This window comes from Bufo bufo, chromosome 5 (assembly GCF_905171765.1).
Source record: "Bufo bufo chromosome 5, aBufBuf1.1, whole genome shotgun sequence".
NCBI lineage: Eukaryota > Metazoa > Chordata > Amphibia > Anura > Bufonidae > Bufo > Bufo bufo.
Genome location: NC_053393.1, coordinates 425,301,055 through 425,325,120, shown reverse-complemented (window position 1 = coordinate 425,325,120; position 24,066 = coordinate 425,301,055). Strand labels below are relative to the sequence as shown.

Below are 24,066 nucleotides of genomic sequence, written 5' to 3'. Positions count from 1 at the left end.
GATCGATTCTTGTTGTTCAGGGCCCCTTCACAGCAGCAGCGGCGGCGGACCAGGCCCCCTCGCTAATGTGATCTTAATCTTACTGTCTCCTGATGTGTCTGGGATTCAAACCCACAACCTTCATGTATCAGAGGCAGAGCATTTACCCACACAGCCATAAGGGCTGCATTGAAACTGAGTGAAAAAATATGAGACTTCTACTGTTGTAGCTGGCTAAGTGTACATCTATACACATGACAGCTGCCCCAACACACCCAGCACTGCTATATCTCTATATATGATAGCTGCCCCAACACACCCAGCACTGCTATATCTCTATATATGATAGCTGTCCAAGCACACCCAGCTCTGCTACATCTAATACACATGACAACCAGCACACTCAGCTCTACTATATCTCTATATATTAAACAGTGTAACAGGGCACTCAAGAAATCCTGACCATGTGGTACAATTTAATATCTTTATTACTATTGTGAATAATGTTGCTCAAACCAGTCAATTATAATAATCAATGGATGAATCAATAAAATATTTGATATCATTGAATAAAATATTTGATAATATTGAATAAAAATAATCGATTTACACAAAGCTCAGAACAATATAGTGCAAATATCGACAATCATAAAATAAAATCTCAAATTCAATTGTTCAGTCCAAATATGGTATAAACATCTGGGTATTGGTGCAGTCCAATCGAATATTATTATGTCCCACTTCTCATTACAGCAGCGTCCCGCTGAACATGAAGTAGATAGCGGCGTCCCGCTATAAAATTACTTGCAAGTAAGATTTACCTTATATCAACCGAAGGTTCTCCAGACTTTAAACTTTGGGTCCTCTCCTCTCCTCAGAAGTGTCTGTGACACAATGTATCAAGAGGTTTACCTAGACGACTCTGTGTTTCTGTTGAATTTAACTGCCAAGTCCACCAGATCTCAATCTGTTGGTGGAAAAACTGCAGTGATGTTTGTAGCAGAGATATTCCGTCAAAGGAGGCTTCCAAGTGTAGTCTGTAAGTCGGTCGGTTTGGGGTACTTTGTTCCTTCAATGTACAGATGGGGGGTGTAGCACCAGATGCATTTCGGGGTCCTAGTTATTGCCCCTTCCTCAGTGGTATCACTGAGGAAGGGGCAATAACTAGGACCCCGAAACGCGTCTGGTGCTACACCCCCCATCTGTACATTGAAGGAACAAAGTACCCCAAACCGACCGACTTACAGACTACACTTGGAAGCCTCCTTTGACGGAATATCTCTGCTACAAACATCACTGCAGTTTTTCCACCAACAGATTGAGATCTGGTGGACTTGGCAGTTAAATTCAACAGAAACACAGAGTCGTCTAGGTAAACCTCTTGATACATTGTGTCACAGACACTTCTGAGGAGAGGAGAGGACCCAAAGTTTAAAGTCTGGAGAACCTTCGGTTGATATAAGGTAAATCTTACTTGCAAGTAATTTTATAGCGGGACGCCGCTATCTACTTCATGTTCAGCGGGACGCTGCTGTAATGAGAAGTGGGACATAATAATATTCGATTGGACTGCACCAATACCCAGATGTTTATACCATATTTGGACTGAACAATTGAATTTGAGATTTTATTTTATGATTGTCGATATTTGCACTATATTGTTCTGAGCTTTGTGTAAATTGATTATTTTTATTCAATATTATCAAATATTTTATTCAATGATATCAAATATTTTATTGATTCATCCATTGATTATTACAATTGACTGGTTTGAGCAACATTATTCACAATAGTAATAAAGATATTAAATTGTACCACATGGTCAGGATTTCTTGAGTGCCCTGTTACACTGTTTAATATTTACCTATTGCATTGAGTGAGTGGTCTCAATACACAGGTGCACCGATTTGGGGTCCATTTATTCGAGTGCGACATCTTATTTAATTTTTTATATCTCTATATATGACAGCTGCCCCAGCAAACCCAGCTCTGCTACATCTATACACATGACAGCTGCCCCAGCACACTCAGCTTTGCTATATATCTATATATCTATCTACTGTATAGCAATACTTAGAGATATATAGATGTAGCAGAGCTGGGTGTGCTGGGGCTGCTGTCATATATAGAGATATAAAAGTGCTGAGTGTGCTGGTGCAGCTGTCATGTGTATTAGATGTAGCAGAGCTGGGTGTGCTGGGGCAGCTATCATATATAGAGATATAGCAGAGCTGAGTGTGCTGGGACAGCTGTCATATAGAGATATAGCAGTGCTGGGTGTGTTGGGGCAGCTGTCATGTGTATAGATGTACACTTAGCCAGCTATAACAGTAGAAGTCTCATATTTTTTCAGTCATTGGCAAGGCTGCTCTTATGGTTGTGTGGTTAAGTGCTTTGCCTCTGATACAGAAGGTCGTGGGTTCGAATCCCAGCAGAAACTTTTCTGAAATACAAGCAATGACTCCATATATGGACATACAGGGCGGGACACAGGAAGAGGCTGCATCGCATCGCTGACATGGAGGTAAGTAGAAGTGTTTATTTATTTTTTTAATACCCGACTGTTACTGCCATGGGGTAAGCGGGAGGCACTTGATACTGGCACATGGGGGAGGGGGGTTGGCACCTGATACTGGCACATGGGGGGGAGGGGGGTTGGCACCTGATACTGGCACATGGGGGGAGGGGGGTTGGCACCTGATACTGGCACATGGGGGGAGGGGGGTTGGCACCTGATACTGGCACATTGGGGGGAGGGGGGTTGGCACCTGATACTGGCACATGGGGGGGGAGAGAGGCATCTGATACCGGCACATGGGGGGGGGAGGCACTTGATACTGGCACTTTTTTTTATGGGGGGGAGATGGCACTATGATACTGGGACATGGGGGGGAGAGAGGCACTTGATACTGGCACGTGGGGGGGTTTGGCACTTGATACTGGCACATGGGTGGGTTTGGCACTATGATACTGGCACATGGGGGGGAGAGGCACTTGATACTGCCACTTTTTTGCGGGGGGAGATGGCACTATAATACTGGGACATGGGGGGGGAAGAGAGAGGCACTTGATACTGGCACATGGGGGGGGTTTGGCACTATGATACTGGCACATGGGGGTGGGAAGGAGAGAGGCACATGGGGGGGAGATGGCACTATGATACTGGGACATGTGGGGGGGAGGAGAGAGGCACTTGATACTGGCACAAGATGGGGGGCATCTATGGGGACACTTACTGGCACATTATTGGGGGGCATTATGGGGGACACTAGGCCGGCAGCCTATCAGAGGCCGGACACTGAGGGGCATCTACTGAGGCACTATATATGGGGCATTTTATACTGGTACATTATGGGGGGCACTAGCAGGAAGGGGGGAGAGGAGCACTATGGGGGAATTTACTGGGGGCACTATATAGGGGTATTTTATACTGGCACATTATGGGGACATTAGCTCAACTGGAGGCATTACAAGGGAGTATTTCTTGCATTGTCACATTATAAGGAGAATTATTTCTACTGGGGGGGGCATTATGGTGGGCTTTTTTACTCCCCCATGGTATGACCCCCTAGTAGCAGCACCAGCCTCTCCCTGCTCTGCTATCCCTCTGCCCCTTCTCCAAATCCTTATTATGAAATCTTTCTCATTAGGATAAAGCACAACATCAGCTCCGCCGAGCCCCCGGCCAAAGTGTGGAAGTGGTGTCCGAGATCCCCAAGGGCCAAGCCAAGTTACTGTAAGTTTTCATATAAAATATGTTTATGTTATACACATATAGCCTACACTGTGCCCCACAATATACAGTATACCGCTACACTGTGCCAAAAGAGTGGGGATGTGCGAAGCGCGCTGGGACCCTTACAAATATTTGCTGTGGGGCCCTGTCACTTCTAGTTACGCCCCTGTTTAGAGGACTCAATGACACTGAAAGTAAAATTGAGGACTGTTGGATCTGTACTCACAGTCCGTGAGTTCAAGAACTTATTCATATGTCTTGTGGGCAGTTTGTCTAACAAAGTCCCTCTCCCCATAGAAGGGTGGGTGGAGGCTCCCTGGTGGCAAGACAAACAATAATGCAAGTAGTGTTGATTATAATGGTAGTATATGCTGGGATTAAGCTTATGTTTATGTGCACCAACAGGTTCTGTACCAAAAGGAGAAACTACCAAGATTATTGAGAGGTCTTGGGAACTGCATCAATACCTGGGAGGGAATCTGGCCTCTGGCTGGCAGTTACGCCTATCCCAACTGGAGTACCTCTGGGTTAAGATTTCAGTTCCAAGATATCTCAAAATGGGGGAATTGTGAGGGATGAGAATCCATTTTGTATAAACATGTCCTCCATCTTGTGCATATGTGGAAAATTACTGAGACAGCTGTGAAGGATGAGGGGGTTCTGTGAATAAACCAAATGTGCTAGCTACAAGGTCAAGGTAAGCAGTTCCCTTGCTCCCCTTATCAGAGTTTGATGTCCAAGAAAGTCATGTTTTGTTTTCTCAGTTTCGGGATGTACTGCTGAAGAATGTCGACTTTGAGATAAGATGCTGCAGAAACTTTTTAATTATTAGAATTCTGTTAGTATAGTGCGATTTCCACCCCCTTGGCGGTGTGCCAGATTTGTCTATGATTATCTGTAGTGTTATAAAGATGTATATTTGTGTGGAATAAAGGAGAGAGAATCTGATTCAGCAGTGTGTCTGTGTCAGCTCTCTGAGCGCTCATAAGGACACTTCAATTGGGACTCCGACAATTATAGAAGAAAGGGGTTTTGCCCCAACATAAGGGAAAGGAGATCACAGCAGTACAGTTGTCATGGCAGGGAGTGGGGGAAACCCCCCACCGTGCGGTATCAGAGGGTAAAGGGGATCAGCCTGGCCAAAAGGAGTAATAAGGGAGCAGGTCACCTCCTATCGCATCCCTAATCCTCTCCCTGACTCCTCACCGTATGAGCGGACCCCGATGGTAGGACGACTCATACTCAGGATACCTAAAAACCCTAAGTCGCCCTGGTAATCCCTCACATAGGAGCAGGGGAGAGACAACCTGTTCATCCCAGTCATGGAGGAACAGGAGTCTCTATCTGAGGCCAGGCTGCAAGGAGAGGGGAACACATACAGCTATAGAGATGGCAGCTAAGCGAGACCAGTAACACACTTACCTGCCACAGACACACTGACTGGAACCCGTGCACAAGTGCTGATGTCCACACCAACAAGGACACAGCACACAACACAAACCACACAGGAACCCAGGACACCCATAGCTGCAATAAACGTGAGACACCATAAAAACATCTAACATCTATGACCACAAGGGTGGCCCTCACTGGACAGATGGAAATGAAGACCAGGAGGATGACTCCAGCATACACCATGGCTGGAGTAACCCCTCAGCTTCAGGCATCCAGCAGAGGTTAAATAGCCCAAGCAGCCACACCCACACACACATAAACCCAGTGTTCACCAAACACTAGGAAGGGAGTTAACCCTTCGAACACCAGACAAGGGAAGGAAGCCACTTAAAGGGGAAGTGCACACACAAGCATACCAATCCACATGTTACCACCGGCAACAGCATGCGTGGCAACCATGTCCCGGCAATCACCCAGAAGGCCGAGACACTGCCACCGCATGCACACACAGCAACACGTTGCTGCGGGCAACCGCAAGTGTAGCAACAGAGTCACAGCGCACACCATAGGCCGTGACAACAGTACTGGCAGATTCCACTGTAAGGTGATGCCCCCTGCTTGTGAGAGAAATGCATCTAGCTGTGCAGCTGAAACAGGGAATAATATGACTGAGTAAAACATTAAGGAAGCCCCAAAAAAGACCTATTCCTTCAAAGTTATGATTGTACAAAGAAGCACAGCTATTATGCAAATTTTTTTAAAAATAAACTCAGGAACGCTTTAACTACATTGACCGTGTGTCATGCCCTATATTTTTTTGTTTGTTTGTCTTGCCACTGAACAAACTATTCTCTTTCAACTGGTAACTGATGTTTGTGCGAAGCTCCTGGTGAGATCTGCTGCATTTGGCTGGATGAAGATTCTCTCAGTCTTTAGGATTTGCAAGACACTCATTTCAGCTAAATCTTCCCGCACGTTACTGCAAAGGCGACTAATCTATTACAATGGCTTAGAAGAGATTACTGCTAAATGGATAAAATCTGGCACTTACTTTGACATTAATTAGTCATGCGTTGCACGGCAAATAACCTACTAATTCTATGTACAACATGCTTCTTTGCTGGGAGTTTTCTTAGATGGTGAATATTATGAGGCTGCCTGTACACGCTCATCTGCCTGTACATGATGTGGATCCCCGCTAACTGCGCCTGGACTTCTATTTGAAATAGCATGCACAGGTGTGGCTTGGAAATTAGAACGTGGATTCCGCTGCTGAACTACATTGTGTACAGGCAGCCTGAGGGTGCTGCCACAAGATGCAGTTGGGATGCAGTTACTCAATCAACAAACATGCATTCACAACACAGTTAAAGAATTTAGCCAGCTACAATTGATTAAAGGAGTTGTCTAACTTCAGTAAGTTGCATTTATCATGTAGAGGAAGTTAATACAAGCCACTTACTAATGTACCGTTATTATTCATATTGCTTACTTTGCTGGCTGGATTCATTTTTCCATCACATTATATGCTGCTTGTTTCCATGGTTACGACCACCCTGCAATCCATCAGCTGTGGTCGTGCTTGCACACTATAGGAAAAAGTCAGCTTCTCTGGTAGCCGGGACCATGGGAGCTCACATAGGCTAGTGCTTTTTCCTATATTGTGCAAGCACGACCACCACTGATGGATTGCAGGGTGGTCTATAACCATGGAAACGAGCAGTGTATAATGTGATAGAAAAATGAATCCAGCCAGCAAAGGAAGCAATATGGACAATAACCATATATTAGTAAGTGGCTTGTATTAACTTTCTCTACATGATAAATGCCACTTACTGAAGTCAGACAACCCCTTTAAGTCATCTAGATTATTTCTGCTATGCAGAACATCAGTGTTTTAAGGGAATCTGTCATCACATACCTCCATACTAATCAAAGTGCTGTTTCCCCCCATCCTCATCGCATTCCTGATAAATCTGTGATTTTGTGATATTCAAATTAGCTGCTTTGTGAAGTGAGGTCATCACTTTTGCACCTCGTTACAATGAAAGCCCCGCTACTTATCTCTGACCGACCTCCATCTTTGACTGACAGGGACAGGCAATGCAGATGTAATCTTGCCTGGCCCTGTATTCTCGGCATGTGCCAGCGCTTTGGGAACTGATATAAGCACAGTGCAGCCCTGATGCTTGCCAGGGCTGTGTAGTACAGGCAACTTCCACCCTGACAAGCATCATTGCTGTATTTCCCAAAGCACTGGAGCATGAGCCAGACCACAGTGCCAGGAGAATTATATCCCTCCTCCCTGTCACTCAAAGCGGAGGGAATGGGGCTAGCCAAAAGGAGTGGAGATTCTTTGCAACGGTGATGCCCTTATTGCACCAAAGAGCTAATTTCATATTACAAAATCACTGATTTCTCAGGACTGTACACACCAATAAGGATGGGGGAAACAATATTTTAATCAGGAGACCTGTACACATCTGACACTGCACTTGGATTACTATGGAGGTATGTGGTGACAGATTCCCTTAAATTATGTTGCCAAACTGGTTAAATTCTTTAACTGCTTTGCGAATGCTTGTTTGTTGATGCAGTAAATCCATCACAAGTGCGCTGTGTGGCTGCACCCTAACCCTCAGTTCACACCTGAGCGTTTTACAGCGCGTTCCTACGCGCTGTAAAACGCTCAACAAGGAGAAACCAATGCTTCCCTATGGGAATGGTTCTCACCTGGGCGTTTTACAGCCCGTACGATCGCGCTGTAAAATGCCCGACGCTCAAACAAGTACATGAGCGTTTTTTCGGGCGTTTGTCGTTCGTTCCCGTACATAGACTTTCGGGAACGCGCGACAATGTGTGTTTGCTTGTCTCTGTATGCGCGATTGTAAATGCCCGTACAATCGCGCATACAGAGCGCTCCTTTCAGAACGCTCAGGTGTGAACCCAGCGTAATACTTTGCATGTAAGAGATGTATGGATCAGGCTCATGAGCTGAGCCCACTCTATACGCAGTGGGTGCCTGTTGTGTAATACAGCTGACACTCGATCACAATGAATCCTATCCTAGTCTTTTAACTGCTCAGATGCCACAATCAATAGTGTCATGGCATCTGAGTAATTAGACAGAGGAAATGGAGCTCCCTCTGTCTTCCGATTGAAGCCACCGCAATGAAATTCTGGGGTTCTGATTTACTGTGGCAGCCTGGGTCCTCGAGAAGGCTCCAAGGCCTGCCATAGTAGGACACACAGATGTAAAAAAACGGACATACAGACCAAACACGGACCCATCATGGACATTGTCACAGATGGAAGACTGGCTGTCTTTTCACAGATGTTATGATGGATCTCAATAGGGGAATTGAAAACGCTAGTGTGAAAGTAGCCTTAGATGTTTATCCCCTGTACTGCGGATAGGGGATAAATTTGAATTTTATGAAAACCCCCTTTAGCTTGAAGAGGTTATTTTCATCACTGTCACCTGCTTCGTCCTATTATTGTTCTCTTTTACCTTATGTGACCTACCTTTCCTTTTGTGGGTAACCATCCCCCTGTATCTGTTCAGTCTTTATTATGATTCTTTCCCTTTTTGTTTTGTTTGTCTGTTGGATTAAGTTCTAATGTTTTGTACCGCTCATAGAGTGGTTGTATTTCTTCCTCATGCTAGTCCTTTAATATGACGGCTGTCATACCTTACATACATTTGGACCTTGATTACAGGATGTAAACGTGTTACTTATGACTTTTTGTTGGCCTGATGCCAACATATCTATCCTGTTATATATTGATTAACTTGATGTAACCTTAACCATATTCTTGAAAACACATAAATAAAGAATAAAAAATAAATAAAAAAAATAAAAACCCCTTTAATACAACTGTATAACCTGCCAGCTGTATAAGCTGGAGTTGGCAACCAATGCAGCAAGTCTGATGCATATGGATCCAGCTGTCAGTGAACACAGGAAAGCTTGGTTCATCATGGGTGAACAAACTGGAGAGTAGAAGGTTACATGTCCGAGCATAGATAATCCTGATATCTTGGGTCATGTCTCATTGAGAGAAAATCAACTGTGTAACTTGCTCGACCAACTCAGGGTAGGTTCCCACATCTGTCTGACTGATCTTCCAGGCTGTCCCAGCAGAGAACAGCATGCCGAGTTCAATGGATCTGGCCTAGTCGGATACTGCCGGACCCCTTTGTCTATAATGGGATCTGGCAGTGATCTGGCAATTTATGGCATGATTAGCAGGTTTTGACCAGACAAAAATTACTGCATGCACCTGGTCGAGTTGCGGAAACCCGGCACTCATGACTTAAACTGGCCGGATCCCATTATAGTCAATGGGGTCTGGTGGCATTTGGTAATGTCTGGCTAGGCTGGATCTGGGGAACTCCAGCAGGCTGTTGTCTGCCGGAACGGTCTGGTGTATCAGTTGCACAATTATGTGAACCTCACGGATATCAACATGTAGGAGTGCAGTAGCTGCTACATTCTTGGGATCCATGACCTGAATATACTGTTGCAGTTCAGTGTTGGAACCTCTAATTAATGCAGGTTAAACCAAGGAGTAAGGTCTAAGGGATTATTTGTTCATCACCAGTTATCCACAGAGAACTCTCAGGTTACGCTCACCCAGAGTAGTCTCAGATTGACAGCAGTGATGTAGCAGAGGCTTACGCGTAGTCCAGAATCAGGCTGAGGTTAGTAACAGGGAGAAAGTTGGATAATCAGGGGCATAGGGACAGGCAAAGTCCAGACTGAGCCACAGCCATAGCCAAAGTCAGAACTGTGGAATCACAAGTACAAGGGAGGATTCTAAGGGAAAATGCAGGAAAGACTTGAGAGGCAAATCCAGGTCAGCAAAGGAAGTAATGTTAGAATCTATCAGAATTAAAAGTAGCTGAAGAAAACCTACATTCAGGGACAGAATAAAGGATCTGACTGAGATTTAGGCCGCATTCACAACGTCAGTGTTTTGGTCAGTGATTTCCATCAGAGATTGTGAGCCAAAACCAGGAGTGGAGCCTCCACAGACATAAGGTATAAGGGAAAGATCTGTACCTGGTTTGGCTCACAATCACTGATGGAAATCACTGACCAAAACACTGGCATATGAATAAGGCCTTGGAAAATTAATAGAAGGCACGTACTAATGTATTGTGATTGTCCATATTGCCTCCTTTCCAGGGGTTACGACCTCTGCTGCAGGGCATGCATGCCTATGCGCATTCCCATGATCCCAGCCACCAGAGAGGGGGTGCTTCTTCCTATAGTGTGCAAATACTGCCACTGCTGCTGCATGGAAGCAGTGGCCATACCCTTGGAAACAAGCTCTGTATAATGCGACTGATAAATTAATCAAGCCAGCAAAGGAGGCTGTTTTATGCCTAAAATAGTCGCAAGTCCCTTATTAAGTGTGCCCCAATATATTAACAAGTGCCTGGTATGAACTTTGTCTACATGATAAATGCCATTTGCTGAAGTGAGACAAATTCTTTGAAGGGTAGTTAAACCATCCAAAGCATCGAAAGTGCAGCTGCGATCTGCACTTTCCGCTTGTACTGGCTGTGCTCTGCTTTTCCAGCATGCGGAGTACGGGTCCATAGAAAGTATATATGAATTGTACTCCACATGCTGTGAAAGCAGAGCACAGCCGATAGATGTGGAAAGTGCAGATCGCTCTGAGAAGCTCCGCTGCACCTTCCGTGCTTTGCGTGAAGGTTTAGCTGCCCTTTAAGGCCAGTTTCAGACGAGTGAGTTGTCTGCGGGAAACATGCTCCGTGTCTGCTCTTGTAACAGGACCGTTACAGGACTAGAGTTCAGGCCGGGAAATCACATGGAACATGATTTCCGCAGACAACTCGTTCATCTGAAACCACCCTAACGAAGAGCAAACCGACAACTATTTCATTACTAAGTAAATGCAGAAAAAAGACCAAAAGCGGCCCACATGCCAAAACTTCACCTGTAGTACACCAATAAGTATTGTGGCTAAATTGGGGGGCCCGCTACAAAATATCCTAGTACAAGCTCCTAAGCAGAGAACAAGACTTAAGTAAATTAATAGAGCTCAAAAAGTACATGTAAAAGGTATAGTATTTTATTAATCACAAAATATAAAAGACAAATGTCACATTAAAAGAAAAGGTGGCAGAGAGAAACACACCATCCTGGCCGTACACAGACTAAGTATAGGAGAATACTACAAAGTCTTATATAGAAAATTTGTACAGATATGTCCCATATATAGTGCAGCAATAACAAGTGTCAAGTACCCATGGTGACAGTCAGCACCGGTTAAATAGGAAATAAAATTAATGTAGTACCAGGGAGCGAAATCACATACATTTCCTTACATGGAAAAACTAGGAACTGCTGCATGGAACTCACCCAAGAAAGAGTGTAAAAAGATGATGACGCCGGATAATCCTCTTGCCCAACGGCTGACCGCTGGCTTGTCAGAACTGCTAGCCCGCCAACTACTGCCATATAAATTGGTGGACTCGGATGCCTTTAGAAAATTTGTGGCCATTGGCACAACGCAATGGAAGGTCCCCGGAAGAAAATATTTCTCTCAGAAGGGCATCCCTGAACTATATGGCCACGTTCAGCGGCAAGTTAATATATCTCTGGCACACAATGTCGGTGCCAAGATACATCTGACCACAGACATGTGGTCTAGCAAACACGGGCAGGGAAGGTACATAAATTTTACTGCCCAATGGGTGAACCTTCTGACGGCTGTCAAGCATGCAACCCGTGGCACCCGTGTGGATTTTGTGTTACCGCCACAGATTGCATGCAGACCTGCCTCTTCTTCTCCTCCTCCGTTTCCTCCTTGGCTGACTCCTCCTTTTCCACTGCTACCGCCTCTTCTGCTGCACCCCCCAAGCTCCCCAGAACCTATTCGATGTGCCAGGTGAGACGTTGCCATGCTGTACTGCGGCTGTTGTGCCTGGAAGCCAAGAGCCACACCGGTCCTGCACTCCTTTCAGCTTTGCGGTCACAGGCCGATCAGTGGCTAACCCCGCTCAATTTGACAGTTGGTTAAAGTGGTGTGCGACAACGGTGCCAATCTGCTGAGCGTGCTGAAATAGGGCAAAATGACACACGTGCCATCGTGTAATTGATCAAGCCGTCGAGGAGCAGGAGCTGGAAGATGAGGAAGTAGCAATGCTGAATGAATTCCCAGGGAGGGCTACTCCATCTGAGACAAGTCAGCAGGAGTCTGAAGAGGAGTCAGAAGAGGATGGTCGCTGGGGGGAGGAGGAGCAAGAAGAGCAGGCTTTAAACTTCTCGGGGATCCCTGGTGTTGTCCGTGGCTGGGGGGAGGAGACCGAGGACGACATTCTCCTGGGCGATGAGCAGGAGCCAGGGTGCTCCACCACTTCCAATTTAGTGCAAATGGGGGCCTTCATGTTCCAGTGTTTGAAGAGGGACCCCCGTATAAAAAGCATAAAGGTCAAGGACCTGTATTGGGTGGCAACATACAAAATGGCGGACATGTTACCAGCATCACAGATGGTTGTCAGAATGCAGCATTTCCAGGCCTTGCTGCGAGAGATGCTGCATTCTGCTGTTGCGGGCACTGGCAGAGGAATTTCCACCCACAGCGAAACAGGTGCGGGTACCAATCCTACCGCGCCTGCAAAAAGAGGGCTATTGGAGATGTGTTGGTCACTTCGGATATGTGATCCTTCTTGCAGCCAACCCATCGACAGCCGCCCTCCGGATCTGGCCTCAGGGAAAGCCTAGACCGACAGGTGTCCGACTACATCTGGTTACCAGCCGATGTGGACGCTCTGAGAAGTGAGGAACCCCTGGACTACTGGTTGTGCAGGCTTGACCTATGACCAGAGCTGGCACAATTTAGAAACATAGAATGAGTTGGAAGATAAGAACCATTTGGCCCATCTAGTCTGCCCAATATACTGAGTACTATGGATTGCCCCTGGCCCTATCTTATATGAAGGATGGCCTTATGCCTATCCCATGCATGCTTAAACTCCTTCACTGTATTTGCAGCTACCACTTCTGCAGGAAGGCTATTCCATGCATCCACTACTCTCTCAGTAAAGTAATACTTCCTGATATTACTTTTAAACCTTTGCCCCTCTAATTTAAAACTATGTCCTCTTGTAGCAGTTTATAGAAACATAAACAGAAATTTGCCATGGAACTCTTGGCTTACCCCTCGTCGAGTGTCCTATCCAAAAGAACGTTCAGCGCAGCAGGGGGGATCGTGACCGGTAAGCGCACTCGCCTAGCTCACGACAGTGTGGACTACCTCACATTTTTAAAAATGAATGAGGCATGAATCTCGGAGGAATTCAACACCTGTGATGACCACGTGTAATTGAATTTTCTCATGCCAGCCCACACATATCCGCCACAACACAGAACAAAGAATGGTCCTTGTCTTATGTATATACAGTGGCATAAAAGGCCTTTTATGTCAGGTGAATGCCTAATTTATGGGGCCTGTACTGGCCGACAGTTACATATTTATCCTGTGACCGCCTAATGTACCTCCAGCCACAGAATCCAAAGTTCTTTGCTGTCAGGTGAATGCCTATCGGCTAATTTTTGGGGCTTGTACTGGCCGACAGTTACATATTTTAATCTATAGCCACATAATCATACCCTTGTCTCACTCCTCTGCTTCTCATTATGGTGGCGTATAAATCACATTCACCATAAGGACCTTCTAATGTCACATGGTCATGTGACCTTGCCCCCCACCCCGTACTGTGCCCCCTTATACCCTGCATTGTGCCCTCTTACCACACCCTGTGCAGTGCCCCTAGTCATTCCCTGTACTGTGCCCTCTTATACTCTATTATCCGGTCACGGTATGGCGGTGTTATCCGGTCACTGTGCAGAGGTGTTATCCGGTCAACGTATGGCGGTGGTATCCAATATCTGGATGGCCATAACTGTATCCCTTTCCCTGCCCACGCCATCCTTTTTTAGACCTGGCATGAGCGGGAAAAATATGCAGATTGCGGTGCTAAGGACCTTTGCGCCACAATCTGTGTCAGAAATATGCCTAACATAGACGTATTTCTATATAATAAATGACCAACTAATTGTATTATTATTCGGGGGTAGGACTAATATCTTTATATTATATAGATTCCATACTGTGCCCTGCTGCCGTCCTTCACTCACTGCGCCTAATACTAAAATGAACGGCGCAGGCGCAGGATTTGCGAGGCATGGAGGAGACCGAGGATGTCAATCACCTTTACAAGGGCGTGCCGAACGGTGAGAGGCTCATTTGCATATTATAAAAGTCATTATTTAGCGCGAACTGCGTCAGGCAGGGAGATATAAGTCATACAGTTATGTTCTGCTGACATTAGCACATCGCTAATGTCAGCCAGCTACATAACGATTTTTCTGATGACAGAAACCCTTTAATAAAGATTAATGTGGTTGTAGCCCGAGGTCCAAACAGGGAACACTGGTGGAGCTGGTTCTGGCAAACTGGAAATATATTTCAGGTGTGTATTTATGTGCCTATGCACGCTATATTGTGTAATTGCCCAAAGAAAGGACTAGTCCAGTCCTGAAACGCGTAGCTTTTTACACAGCCAATAAAAAGCAAAGATCACTCTTCTAGACTCTTCATCTGTCGCAGCGCCTGGCAAAGTCCTTCTTTCCAGCATTTTGAGGAGCTTTCCTGGAAAAGACACTGAACGTCTGTGAACATAGCCTTAGGCCACTTTCACGTGGTCATTATATGTTCAGTATTTTTTATCAGTATTTCTAAGAGTATGTTGAGAGTTTTTTGGGATTGGATTTAGTGCCGAAAACCGGGCTGAATCTGCCTCCCATTGTTTTCATTTGGAGGCTACGCTGCAGTTCATGAGTCCAAGGATTTTTGCCGCTCGATTCTTGGGGCAATAACCGTGCAGATCCCTTGCAAAGACACAGTAGGAGTCTGCTTGCAGCTGAGATCCATTCAATGGAGCTTAACCGAGAGCAGGGCCACATCATACAAAATGAAATCCCATGGCGGGAGCCGCTGTGGTTTCTGCGTGGGATAGGCGGCAGATTTTGTCACGGACAAAACCCCTCGTCTGAACATACCCTAAGGCGACTTTCACACTAGCGTTGTTTGAATCCGGCGTTCAATTCCGTCTCCGGAACTGCCCGCCGGATCCGGAAAAAAGTGTGAAAACGGATTACATGTGAAAACTTTTTTTTTACATTTTTCGGGTTTAATGCAAGTCAATGGGGAAAAGGCCGGATCCGGCGTTCAGTCAAAGTGTTCCGGATTTTTGGCCGGAGGTAAAAATACAACATGCTACGGTTTTCTGAAAAGTCTGATCAGTCAAAAAGACTGAACTGAAGACATCCTGATGCATCCTGAACGGATTACTCTCCATTCAGAATGCATTAGGATAAAACTGATCAGTTCTTTTCCGGATTTGAGCCCCTGGAACGTAACTCAGCGCCGGAAAAGAAAAACGCTAGTGTGAAAGTACCCTTAGCCAGATCCAGGGGTGGCTACAAAACAGAAAAGAGGCACAAATCTTTCCATTAGATTTTTTCTGTTTTTATGATCCATTTTTGCTTTTGGCTTACAAATACTGATACAAATAAACTGACCAAATACTGACTGTGTTAAAGAAGCCTTAGGCCTCTTTCACACCGGCGTCATGTTTTTTGCCCGGATAAGATGCTGGTGCGTTGCGGGAAATTTTTTCCGTGCAAGTGCAAAACATTGTAATGCGTTTTGCACGCGCGTGAGAAAAATCGGCATGTTTGGTACCCAAACCCGAACTTCTTCACAGAAGTTCGGGTTTGGGTTAGGTGTTCTGTAGATTGTATTATTGTTTGGTCCGTCACATGATCTTTTACCATGGTGATGGATCATGTGATGACTGGAGTGACGTCACCACAGGTCCTTTTCCTGCACACAGCAAAGAAGAAGACAGAAGAGAAGCCGGGCTGTGCGATCAAGTGGATTAAGGTGAGTTAAATTATTATTTATTTATTTTTTAACCCCTCCAGCGCTATTGTACTATGCATTCTGTATTCAGAATGCTATTATTTTCCCTTATAACCATGTTATAAGGGAAAATAATAATGATCGGGTCTCCATCCCGATCGTCTCCTAGCAACCGTGCGTGAAAATCGCACCGCATCCGCACTTGCTTGCGGATGCTTGCGATTTTCACGCGGCCCCATTCACTTCTATGGGGCCTGCGTTGCGTGGAAAACGCACAATATAGAGCATGCTGCGATTTTCACGCAACGCACAAGTGATGCGTGAAAATCACCGATCGTGTGCACAGCCCCATAGAAATGAATGGGTCAGGATTCAGTGTGGGTGCAATGCTTTCACATCACGCATTGCACCTGCGCGGAATACTCGCCCGTGTGAAAGGGGCCTAAGAAAAAGCTAACTAGAGTCTTGTCCTGAAAATACCTTGGACATGAACTGGCTAAAGCAATGTAAGATCGGTGGGGTTTAATACCTGGAACCCCTGCCGATCAGCTGTTTGAAGAGACAGCGGTGCTCTGAGGGGACCGTGCCCTCCTTGCTGCTTACCAAACACAGCTCCATACATTTGATAACGGCTGTGCTTGGCATTTCTGCCCAGACCCATTTAACTTGAATGAGACAGAGCTGCGCCTAGTCCATGTTACTGATGAAGATGATGTCACTGGCCTAAGCAAGTACCGTGGCCTCTTCATACAGCTGATCAGCAGGGGGTGACGGGAGTCAGACCTGCAGCCGATCTCATGTTGTTGACCTATCCTGATGATAGGCTATCAATTTGTAAATCCCAGAGAACCTCTTCAATGAAAGGGCTCATGCACACGACCGGTGTGTTTCGCGGTCCGCAAAACACAGATAGCGTCCGTGTGCGTTCCGCCATTTGCGGAACGGCACGGACAGCCATCAATAACTGCTTATTCTTGTCCGCAAAATGGAGTGCTGTCCGCATCTTTTGCGGCCCCATTGAAGTGAATGGGTCCGCATCCGAGCCGCTAAAACTGCGGTTCGGAGGCGGATCAAAACAACGGTCGTGTGAATGAGGCCAAATCCTCAGGATATCAGATCGGTGGGGGTCCAACACCCGGGACCCTCGCCAACCAGCTGTATGAAGGGGAGGCGCGCGCAGTGCCCGTATGCCATTTCCCTACCTGCTCGCCATAGACATAGCAGTGGAGAGCAGGAAGAGAGAAAGGGAGATAGCACGCGGCACTGCGCGCACCTTCCGTTCATAGAGCTGATTGGCGGAGATGCCGGACCCCCACCGATCTGAGGATAGGTCATCAATATTAAAAGCCTGGAGAAGCCCTTTAAAAACAGTAATCTGAAGTCGGCTTCGGTACCAGCTAGTACGGAGCAGACTTCGTATTCCTGTTTTAAAATATTTTTTAAGTTGTAGAATCGAAGCCCGAAGTTATTCACCAAAGTCTCACACTACTTCAGACTTCGGATTGTGCCTCGCGGCAGCACATACATTTTAGCACTGTATGGAGACAGCATTAAAACGAAGTTTAGGAACAAATCGACTTCGGATCTAGGATCCGAAGCTTGATTCGCTCACCCCATCCATAACCCATATGTCATAACGACCCGAACTGAAAGGGGACATGATTTAAAAATACTGGTTTAGTTTACCGGTAAATCCTTTTCCAGGAGTCCGACATGACAGCACCCATGGAGGTTGTCCTATTAGTCTCTGTAGGGACAGGAAGCGAGAGAGATTAAAAGGCACCTCCCCACCCCACTCTCCAGTGTTTTTCCAAATTACTACACCGGATAGGATCCAACTCTTTTTATTAATAACAATGTTACATTCACACTGCCATCAAAGGTTGGAACCAATATACCAGGGAGGGTAATATGGGGTGCTGTCATGTCGGACTCCTGGAAAAGGATTTACCGGTAAACTAAACCAGTATTTCCAGGACGTCCCTCCATGACAGCACCAATGGAGAACTAACAACTTAATTTTTTTTTAGGGGGGGACCACTGCCTGCAGGACTTTCCGCCCGAAGGCCAAGTCCTGGCTGGCCATCATATCTAGTCTGTAATGTCTGGCAAAAGTCAGGAAGCTAGACCAGGTTGCAGCCTTGCAAATCTGATCAACCGTGGCATCTGCCTTCTCTGCCCAGGAAGTTGCCACGGCTCTAGTAGAATGCGCCTTCAGAATTAGAGGACAGGTCTTCTCTTGAAGTCTGTACGCTTCTTTAATAGTTTCTTTAATCCACCGTGCCAACGTTTGTTTTGAAGCTTTCATGCCTTTATTTTTCCCACCAAACTGGATGAATAGATTATTTGATTTTCTCTAGGGACTTGTTCTGTCAAGATAGGTTAGAATCGTTCTTCTAACATCCAGGCACTGGAATCTTTCCTCCTGTATATTTTTGGGAGAGGCACAAAATGAAGGGAGTGTTAGCATTTGTTCCCTATGAAAAGTTGAGACCACCTTAGGTAAGAAGGCTGGATCTAACTTCAGGATTATGCGATCATCCAAAATCCTCAAGTATGGTTCTTTAATAGATAAAGCCTTAATTTCTCCTATCCTGCGAGTTGTGGTTATAGCCAAGAGGAATACTGCCTTGAAGGAGAGAAATTTTTCAGATATATGTTCGATTGGCTCAAATGGGGGATCACATAAACTTTCCAAGACTACAGTCAGGTCCATAAATATTGGGACATCGACACAATTCTAACATTTTTGGCTCTATACACCACCACAATGGATTTGAAATAAAACGAACAAGATGTGCTTTAACTACAGACTGTCAGCTTTAATTTGAGGGTATTTACATCCAAATCAGGTGAACGGTGTAGGAATTACAACAGTTTACATATGTGCCTCCCACTTGTTAAGGGACCAAAAGTATTGGGACAATTGGCTTCTCAGCTGTTCCATGGCCAGGTGTGTGTTATTCCCTTATTATCCAAATTACAATGAGCAGATAAAAGGTCCAGAGTTCATTTCAAGTGTGCTATTTGCATTTGGAATCTGTTGCTGTCAACTCTCAAGATGAGATCCAAAGAGCTGTCACTATCAGTGAAGCAAGCCATTATTAGGCTGAAAAAACAAAACAAACCCATTAGAGAGATAGCAAAAACATTAGGCATGGCCAAAACAACTGTTTGGAACATTTTTAAAAAGAAGGAACGCATCGGTGAGCTCAGCAACACCAAAAGACCTGGAAGGCCACAAAAAACAACTGTGGTGGATGACCGAAGAATTCTTTCCCTGGTGAAGAAAACACCCTTCACAACAGTTGGCCAGATCAAGAGCACTCTCCAGGAGGTAGGTGTATGTGTGTCAAAGTCAACAATCAAGAGAAGACTTCACCAGAGTGAATACAGAGGGTTCACCACAAGATGTAAACCATTGGTGAGCCTCAAAAACAGGAAGGCCAGATTAGAGTTTGCCAAACGACATCTAAAAAAGCCTTCACAGTTCTGGAACAACATCCTATGGACAGATAAGACCAAGATCAACTTGTACTAGAGTGATGGTAAGAGAAGAATATGGAGAAGGAAAGGAACTGCTCATGATCCTAAGCATACCACCTCATCAGTGAAGCATGGTGGTGGTAGTGTCATGGCGTGGGCATGTATGGCTGTAAATGGAACTGGTTCTCTTGTATTTATTGATGATGTGACTGCTGACAAAAGCAGCAGGATGAATTCTGAAGTGTTTTTCGGGCAATATTATTTGCTCATATTCAGCCAAATGCTTCAGAACTCATTGGACGGTGCTTCACAGTGCAGATGGACAATGACCCAAAGCATACTGCAAAAGCAACCAAAGAGTTTTTTAAGGGAAAGAAGTGGAATGTTATGCAATGGCCAAGTCAATCACCTGACCTGAATCCGATTGAGCATGCATTTCACTTGCTGAAGACAAAACTGAAGGGAAAATGCCCCAAGAACAAGCAGGAACTGAAGACAGTTGCAGTAGAGTCCTGGCAGAGCATCACCAGGGATGAAACCCAGCATCTGGTGATGTCTATGTGTTCCAGACTTCAGGCTGTAATTGACTGTAAAGGATTTGCAACCAAGTATTAAAAAGTGAAAGTTTGATTTATGATTATTATTCTGTCCCATTACTTTTGGTCCCGTAACAAGTGGGAGGCAGATATGCAAACTGTTGTAATTCCTACACCATTCACCTGATTTGGATGTAAATACCCTCAAATTAAAGCTGACAGTCTGCAGTTAAAGCACATCTTGTTCGTTTCATTTCAAATCCATTGTGGAGGTGTATAGAGCCAAAAATGTTAGAATTGTGTCGATGTCCCAATATTTATGGACCTGACTGTATATTTAGACTCCAAGGAGGAATAGATTGTCTCAAGGTGGGTCTCATCCTAGATACTGCCTTTAGGAAACTCCTAATCCACCTATGTTCCGCTAGGGGTGTATCTAAACTACAGCTGAGTGCCGAGACTTGGACTTTAAGCGTGCTAGGTTTTAGCCCTGCATCAAATCCCTCCTGAAGGAATTCTAATATGCAACCCACCGAAAGAGACCTGGTATTCGGCTGATTTTGCGATACCCAGGCAGAAAATTTCTTCCATATCTTATTATATATTGCTTTTGTGACAGGTATGCGGTACCCCTGTAGCGTTGAGATTACCTTATCCGAAAGACCTCTGTTTCTTAAGGTCTGCCTCTCAGGATCCAGGCTGTTAAATTCAGTCTGTCCAGATTGGCATATAAAAGCGGCCCCTGCTACAGGAGATCCTGTCTTTTTCGAAGGGGCATCGGTTCCTTGATAGACATTATCTTCAAAACCGAAAACCAGGCTCTTTTGGGCCAGGCTTGTGCCACCAAAATCAGCGTAGTTGTACTTGATCTCAACTTCTTCAGAATTATCGGGATGAGGGGAAGTGGAGGAAATGCATAAGCTAGACTCATGTCCCATCTTTGGGATAGAGCATCTACCGCCATTGGTTTCCCTCCTGGGTCTAGCGAGAAGAAACAGTCCAGCTGGGTATTTTGGCTTGACGCAAACAGATCCACCTGCGGATTCCCCCATTCCTGACAAATCTTTTGAAACACCTCCTTGTTTAATTTCCACTCCCCCGGTTTGACTCTGTGCCGGCTGAGGAAGTCTGCTGTGGAGTTGAGGGTCCCTTTCAGGTGCGTAGCTATAATGGATAAGACCCTCTCTTCTGCCCACTCGAAGATCCGATCCGTCAGACTCTGGTGTTGAGGGTTCTTTGTCCCTCCCTGCAGACTGTCGTCATATTGTCTGACAAGACTCTGACATGATGACCTCTGAGGAGATGTTCTGCGGCTTTCAAAGATTCCCAAACTGCTTTCAGCTCCCTGTAGTTTGAGGATCTTAGGGCGTCTGTACTGGACCATCTGCCCTGAAAGAAGTGGTCCTTTAAATGAGCCCCCCAACCCCGGCTGCTTGCGTCTGTAGTTATTATTTTGAGAGGCATCATATTCCAGGAGACACCTTTTGACAGATTTTCTGCTACCAATCACCAGGAGAGGGAGTACCTTGGGCCCAGTTCCATTCAAGAATACTAGAGAGAGAGGTCCTCTCTACCTGGGACAAAGATCACGATCTCTAAACTCCAGGATAGCTCTGTTTGAGAGAGCTATCCTGGAGTTTAGAGATCGTGATCTTTGTCCCAGGTAGAGAGGACCTCTCTCTCAAGTATTCTTGAATGGAACTGGGCCCAAGGTACGGTCGCGATGCATGAGGTCATTAGGCCCAGAATCTGCATGGCCTCTCTCAGAGTCCGCTTTTCTTTTAATTTGAAAGCGTTTATCTTCCCTCTTATATTGATCTGTTTGTCGTGAGGAAGGAAAGAATGTTGAACTACCGAGTCTAAGAGAGTTCCCAGGAACTTTTTCCTTGTTTCGAATTGTAAATCAGATTTTTCGTGATTTATCTTCCATCCCAGTTCTGTAAGCAAAGACAGAGTCTTTCTCTTGTGATTCTCCAACTCCTGCTCTGAATCTGCTACAAGTAGAAAGTCGTCTAGATATGGTATTATAATCACCCACCTATGTCTTAGGCCACTATCTCTGTCACTACCTTTGTGAAGATACGGGGGGCTGACGACATCCCAAACGGTAGGCACTGAAATTGATAATGCATTATCTTCCCTCCTTTCTTGATCGCGAATCTCAAATACTGCTGAAACTGATGGTGAATGGGGATGTGGTAATAGGCATCCTTTAGATCCAGGGTGCACAGGAAGGCCCCTAGATTTATCAGTGGGATCGTAGATCTTATTGACTCCATCTTGAAATGATAATGTGTTATCCATCTGTTTAGGAATTTTAGGTTGATGATGGTCCTTAATGATCCATCTGGTTTTGTTATGAAAAATAGTTTTGAATAATGACCCTTGAATTCCTGTGTAGGAGGGACCTGCACTATTGCCCCCAATTTTAATAACTTCTGGACATCCGCGTAAAGTTGATCTTGAAGAGAAACTGGAAATCTGTGATCTGAAACATCTGCGGTGGAGGGAAGCGAAACTCTATTCTGAACCCCTTCTGGATGGATTCCAGAATCCACAGATTTTTGGTTATCTGGATGCCGTTTTTCCTTTACTCTTGGAAGTGTTTTGGAGACTGCTGACCGGTTTACGAAAGGGCAATGGCTTCTTACTTTTCTCCTCGGGGACCAAAAATCTCTCTGCTCCTATCCCTGTAGGGACAGGAAGAACACTGGAGAGTGGGGTGGGGAGGTGCCTTTTAATCTCTCTCGCTTCCTGTCCCTACAGAGACCAATAGGACAACCTCTATGGGTGCTGTCATGGAGGGATGTCCTGGAAATGTCTTTTAGGGCTCGTTCACACGAACGTGTGATGCCTGTTGCCGTATTGCGGACCACATTTGCGGATCCTCAATACACGGGCACAGTTCCGTTGCCATTCATTTCAATGGGTCCGCAAATCCGGAGATGCGGAATGGAAGAACGGAACACTACGGAGTGCTTTCTGGCCTTCCATTCTTCTGCCCCGCAAAAAGATAGAACATGCTCTATCTTTTTGCGGAACGGAAGGATCGCGGACCCATCCAAGTGAAGGGGTCTGCAATCTCCATGCGCCTGCCCCACGGACGGTGCCCGTGCATTGAGGACCGCAATTTGCGGGCCACAGCACGGGCTTCACACGTTCGTGTGAATGAGCCCTTTAGTTGCACTTTAATGTTTCCAGGGTATAAAAAAAAAAAATACTAAAATAAAAATAACATAAAAAGCCCCATATATCCCCAAAAGGGCACAAAAATCATTAACCGACCCAAACGGAAAAAAATGTTATGGCTTTCAAAGGAGCATTTGTTGAAAAAACAGAAAAAAGTGCCAAGAAGGGGGTAAATGACCCCCAATTTAGAAAAGAATGTGCAGTGTTTGAGAACTTTGGGGCAAAATACAGAAAACAAAACCCTCTGCTCCTGATAAATGCCCCCAGTGTGGTACATGTGTTTTCACTGTTGCCGTCAGAGCGCCCCCGCTCGGATACGGGCAGCAGGACTGGCAGTCGCTGTACGGTCCAGTGATTCAGCAGGTATGTCAGTCACATCGAGACTAGGGCGGAATCTAATCGCCGCCGTAACGTCACCTCCGCCATGCCTTGTGCCCTGACTCCGCCCCTCCTCCTGTCTCCCGCCGTCCTTTTACATCCTCCCCCCCCCCCTCTCCATTGCTCCTGTTTCTTCTTCCCAGGGACCGCGCCTTGTCTGTCAAGCGGAAAGGTGGCCGGAACCAATATCAAGAGAGGGGGGTGTCCGTAAGGAAAGCTGCCCTAATAACCAGACTGAAAGCTGTCAGTAGTAGAGGAGTACTAGGATGGCAGCGGGAAGAGCCGCCTCTTACTCGTCTCCATCCTCCAGCTTCAATGCTGGATATGGGAACAGCGGGGCGGCGGCCAGTGAGGACGAGGATGGACAGAACCTCTGGTCAGTGCCTGTTATGTCGTGCTGTG

At 45.7% G+C, this 24,066-nt stretch overlaps 1 protein-coding gene and 1 long non-coding RNA gene across 4 annotated transcripts in view; both read left to right on the top strand.

The window, feature by feature from the left end:
• Positions 1-24,066, top strand: part of LOC121002090 — a 432,454-nt gene that overhangs the window by 341,733 nt on the left and 66,655 nt on the right. The gene's annotated exons all lie outside the window — the stretch shown is intronic.
• The window catches only part of DYNC1LI1 (dynein cytoplasmic 1 light intermediate chain 1), an 83,886-nt gene continuing 83,547 nt past the window's right edge, over positions 23,728-24,066 (top strand). For 2 of the 3 annotated variants that reach the window (XR_005779215.1, XM_040433393.1), the window contains exon 1: positions 23,728-24,040. Coding sequence is in view for 2 of the 3 variants with exons in the window: in XM_040433393.1 (XP_040289327.1) it covers positions 23,931-24,040 (110 nt within the window). In the remaining variant the exon portion in view is untranslated. The remainder of the gene's footprint in view (positions 24,041-24,066) is intronic. The other variant, XM_040433395.1, reaches the window with a different exon arrangement.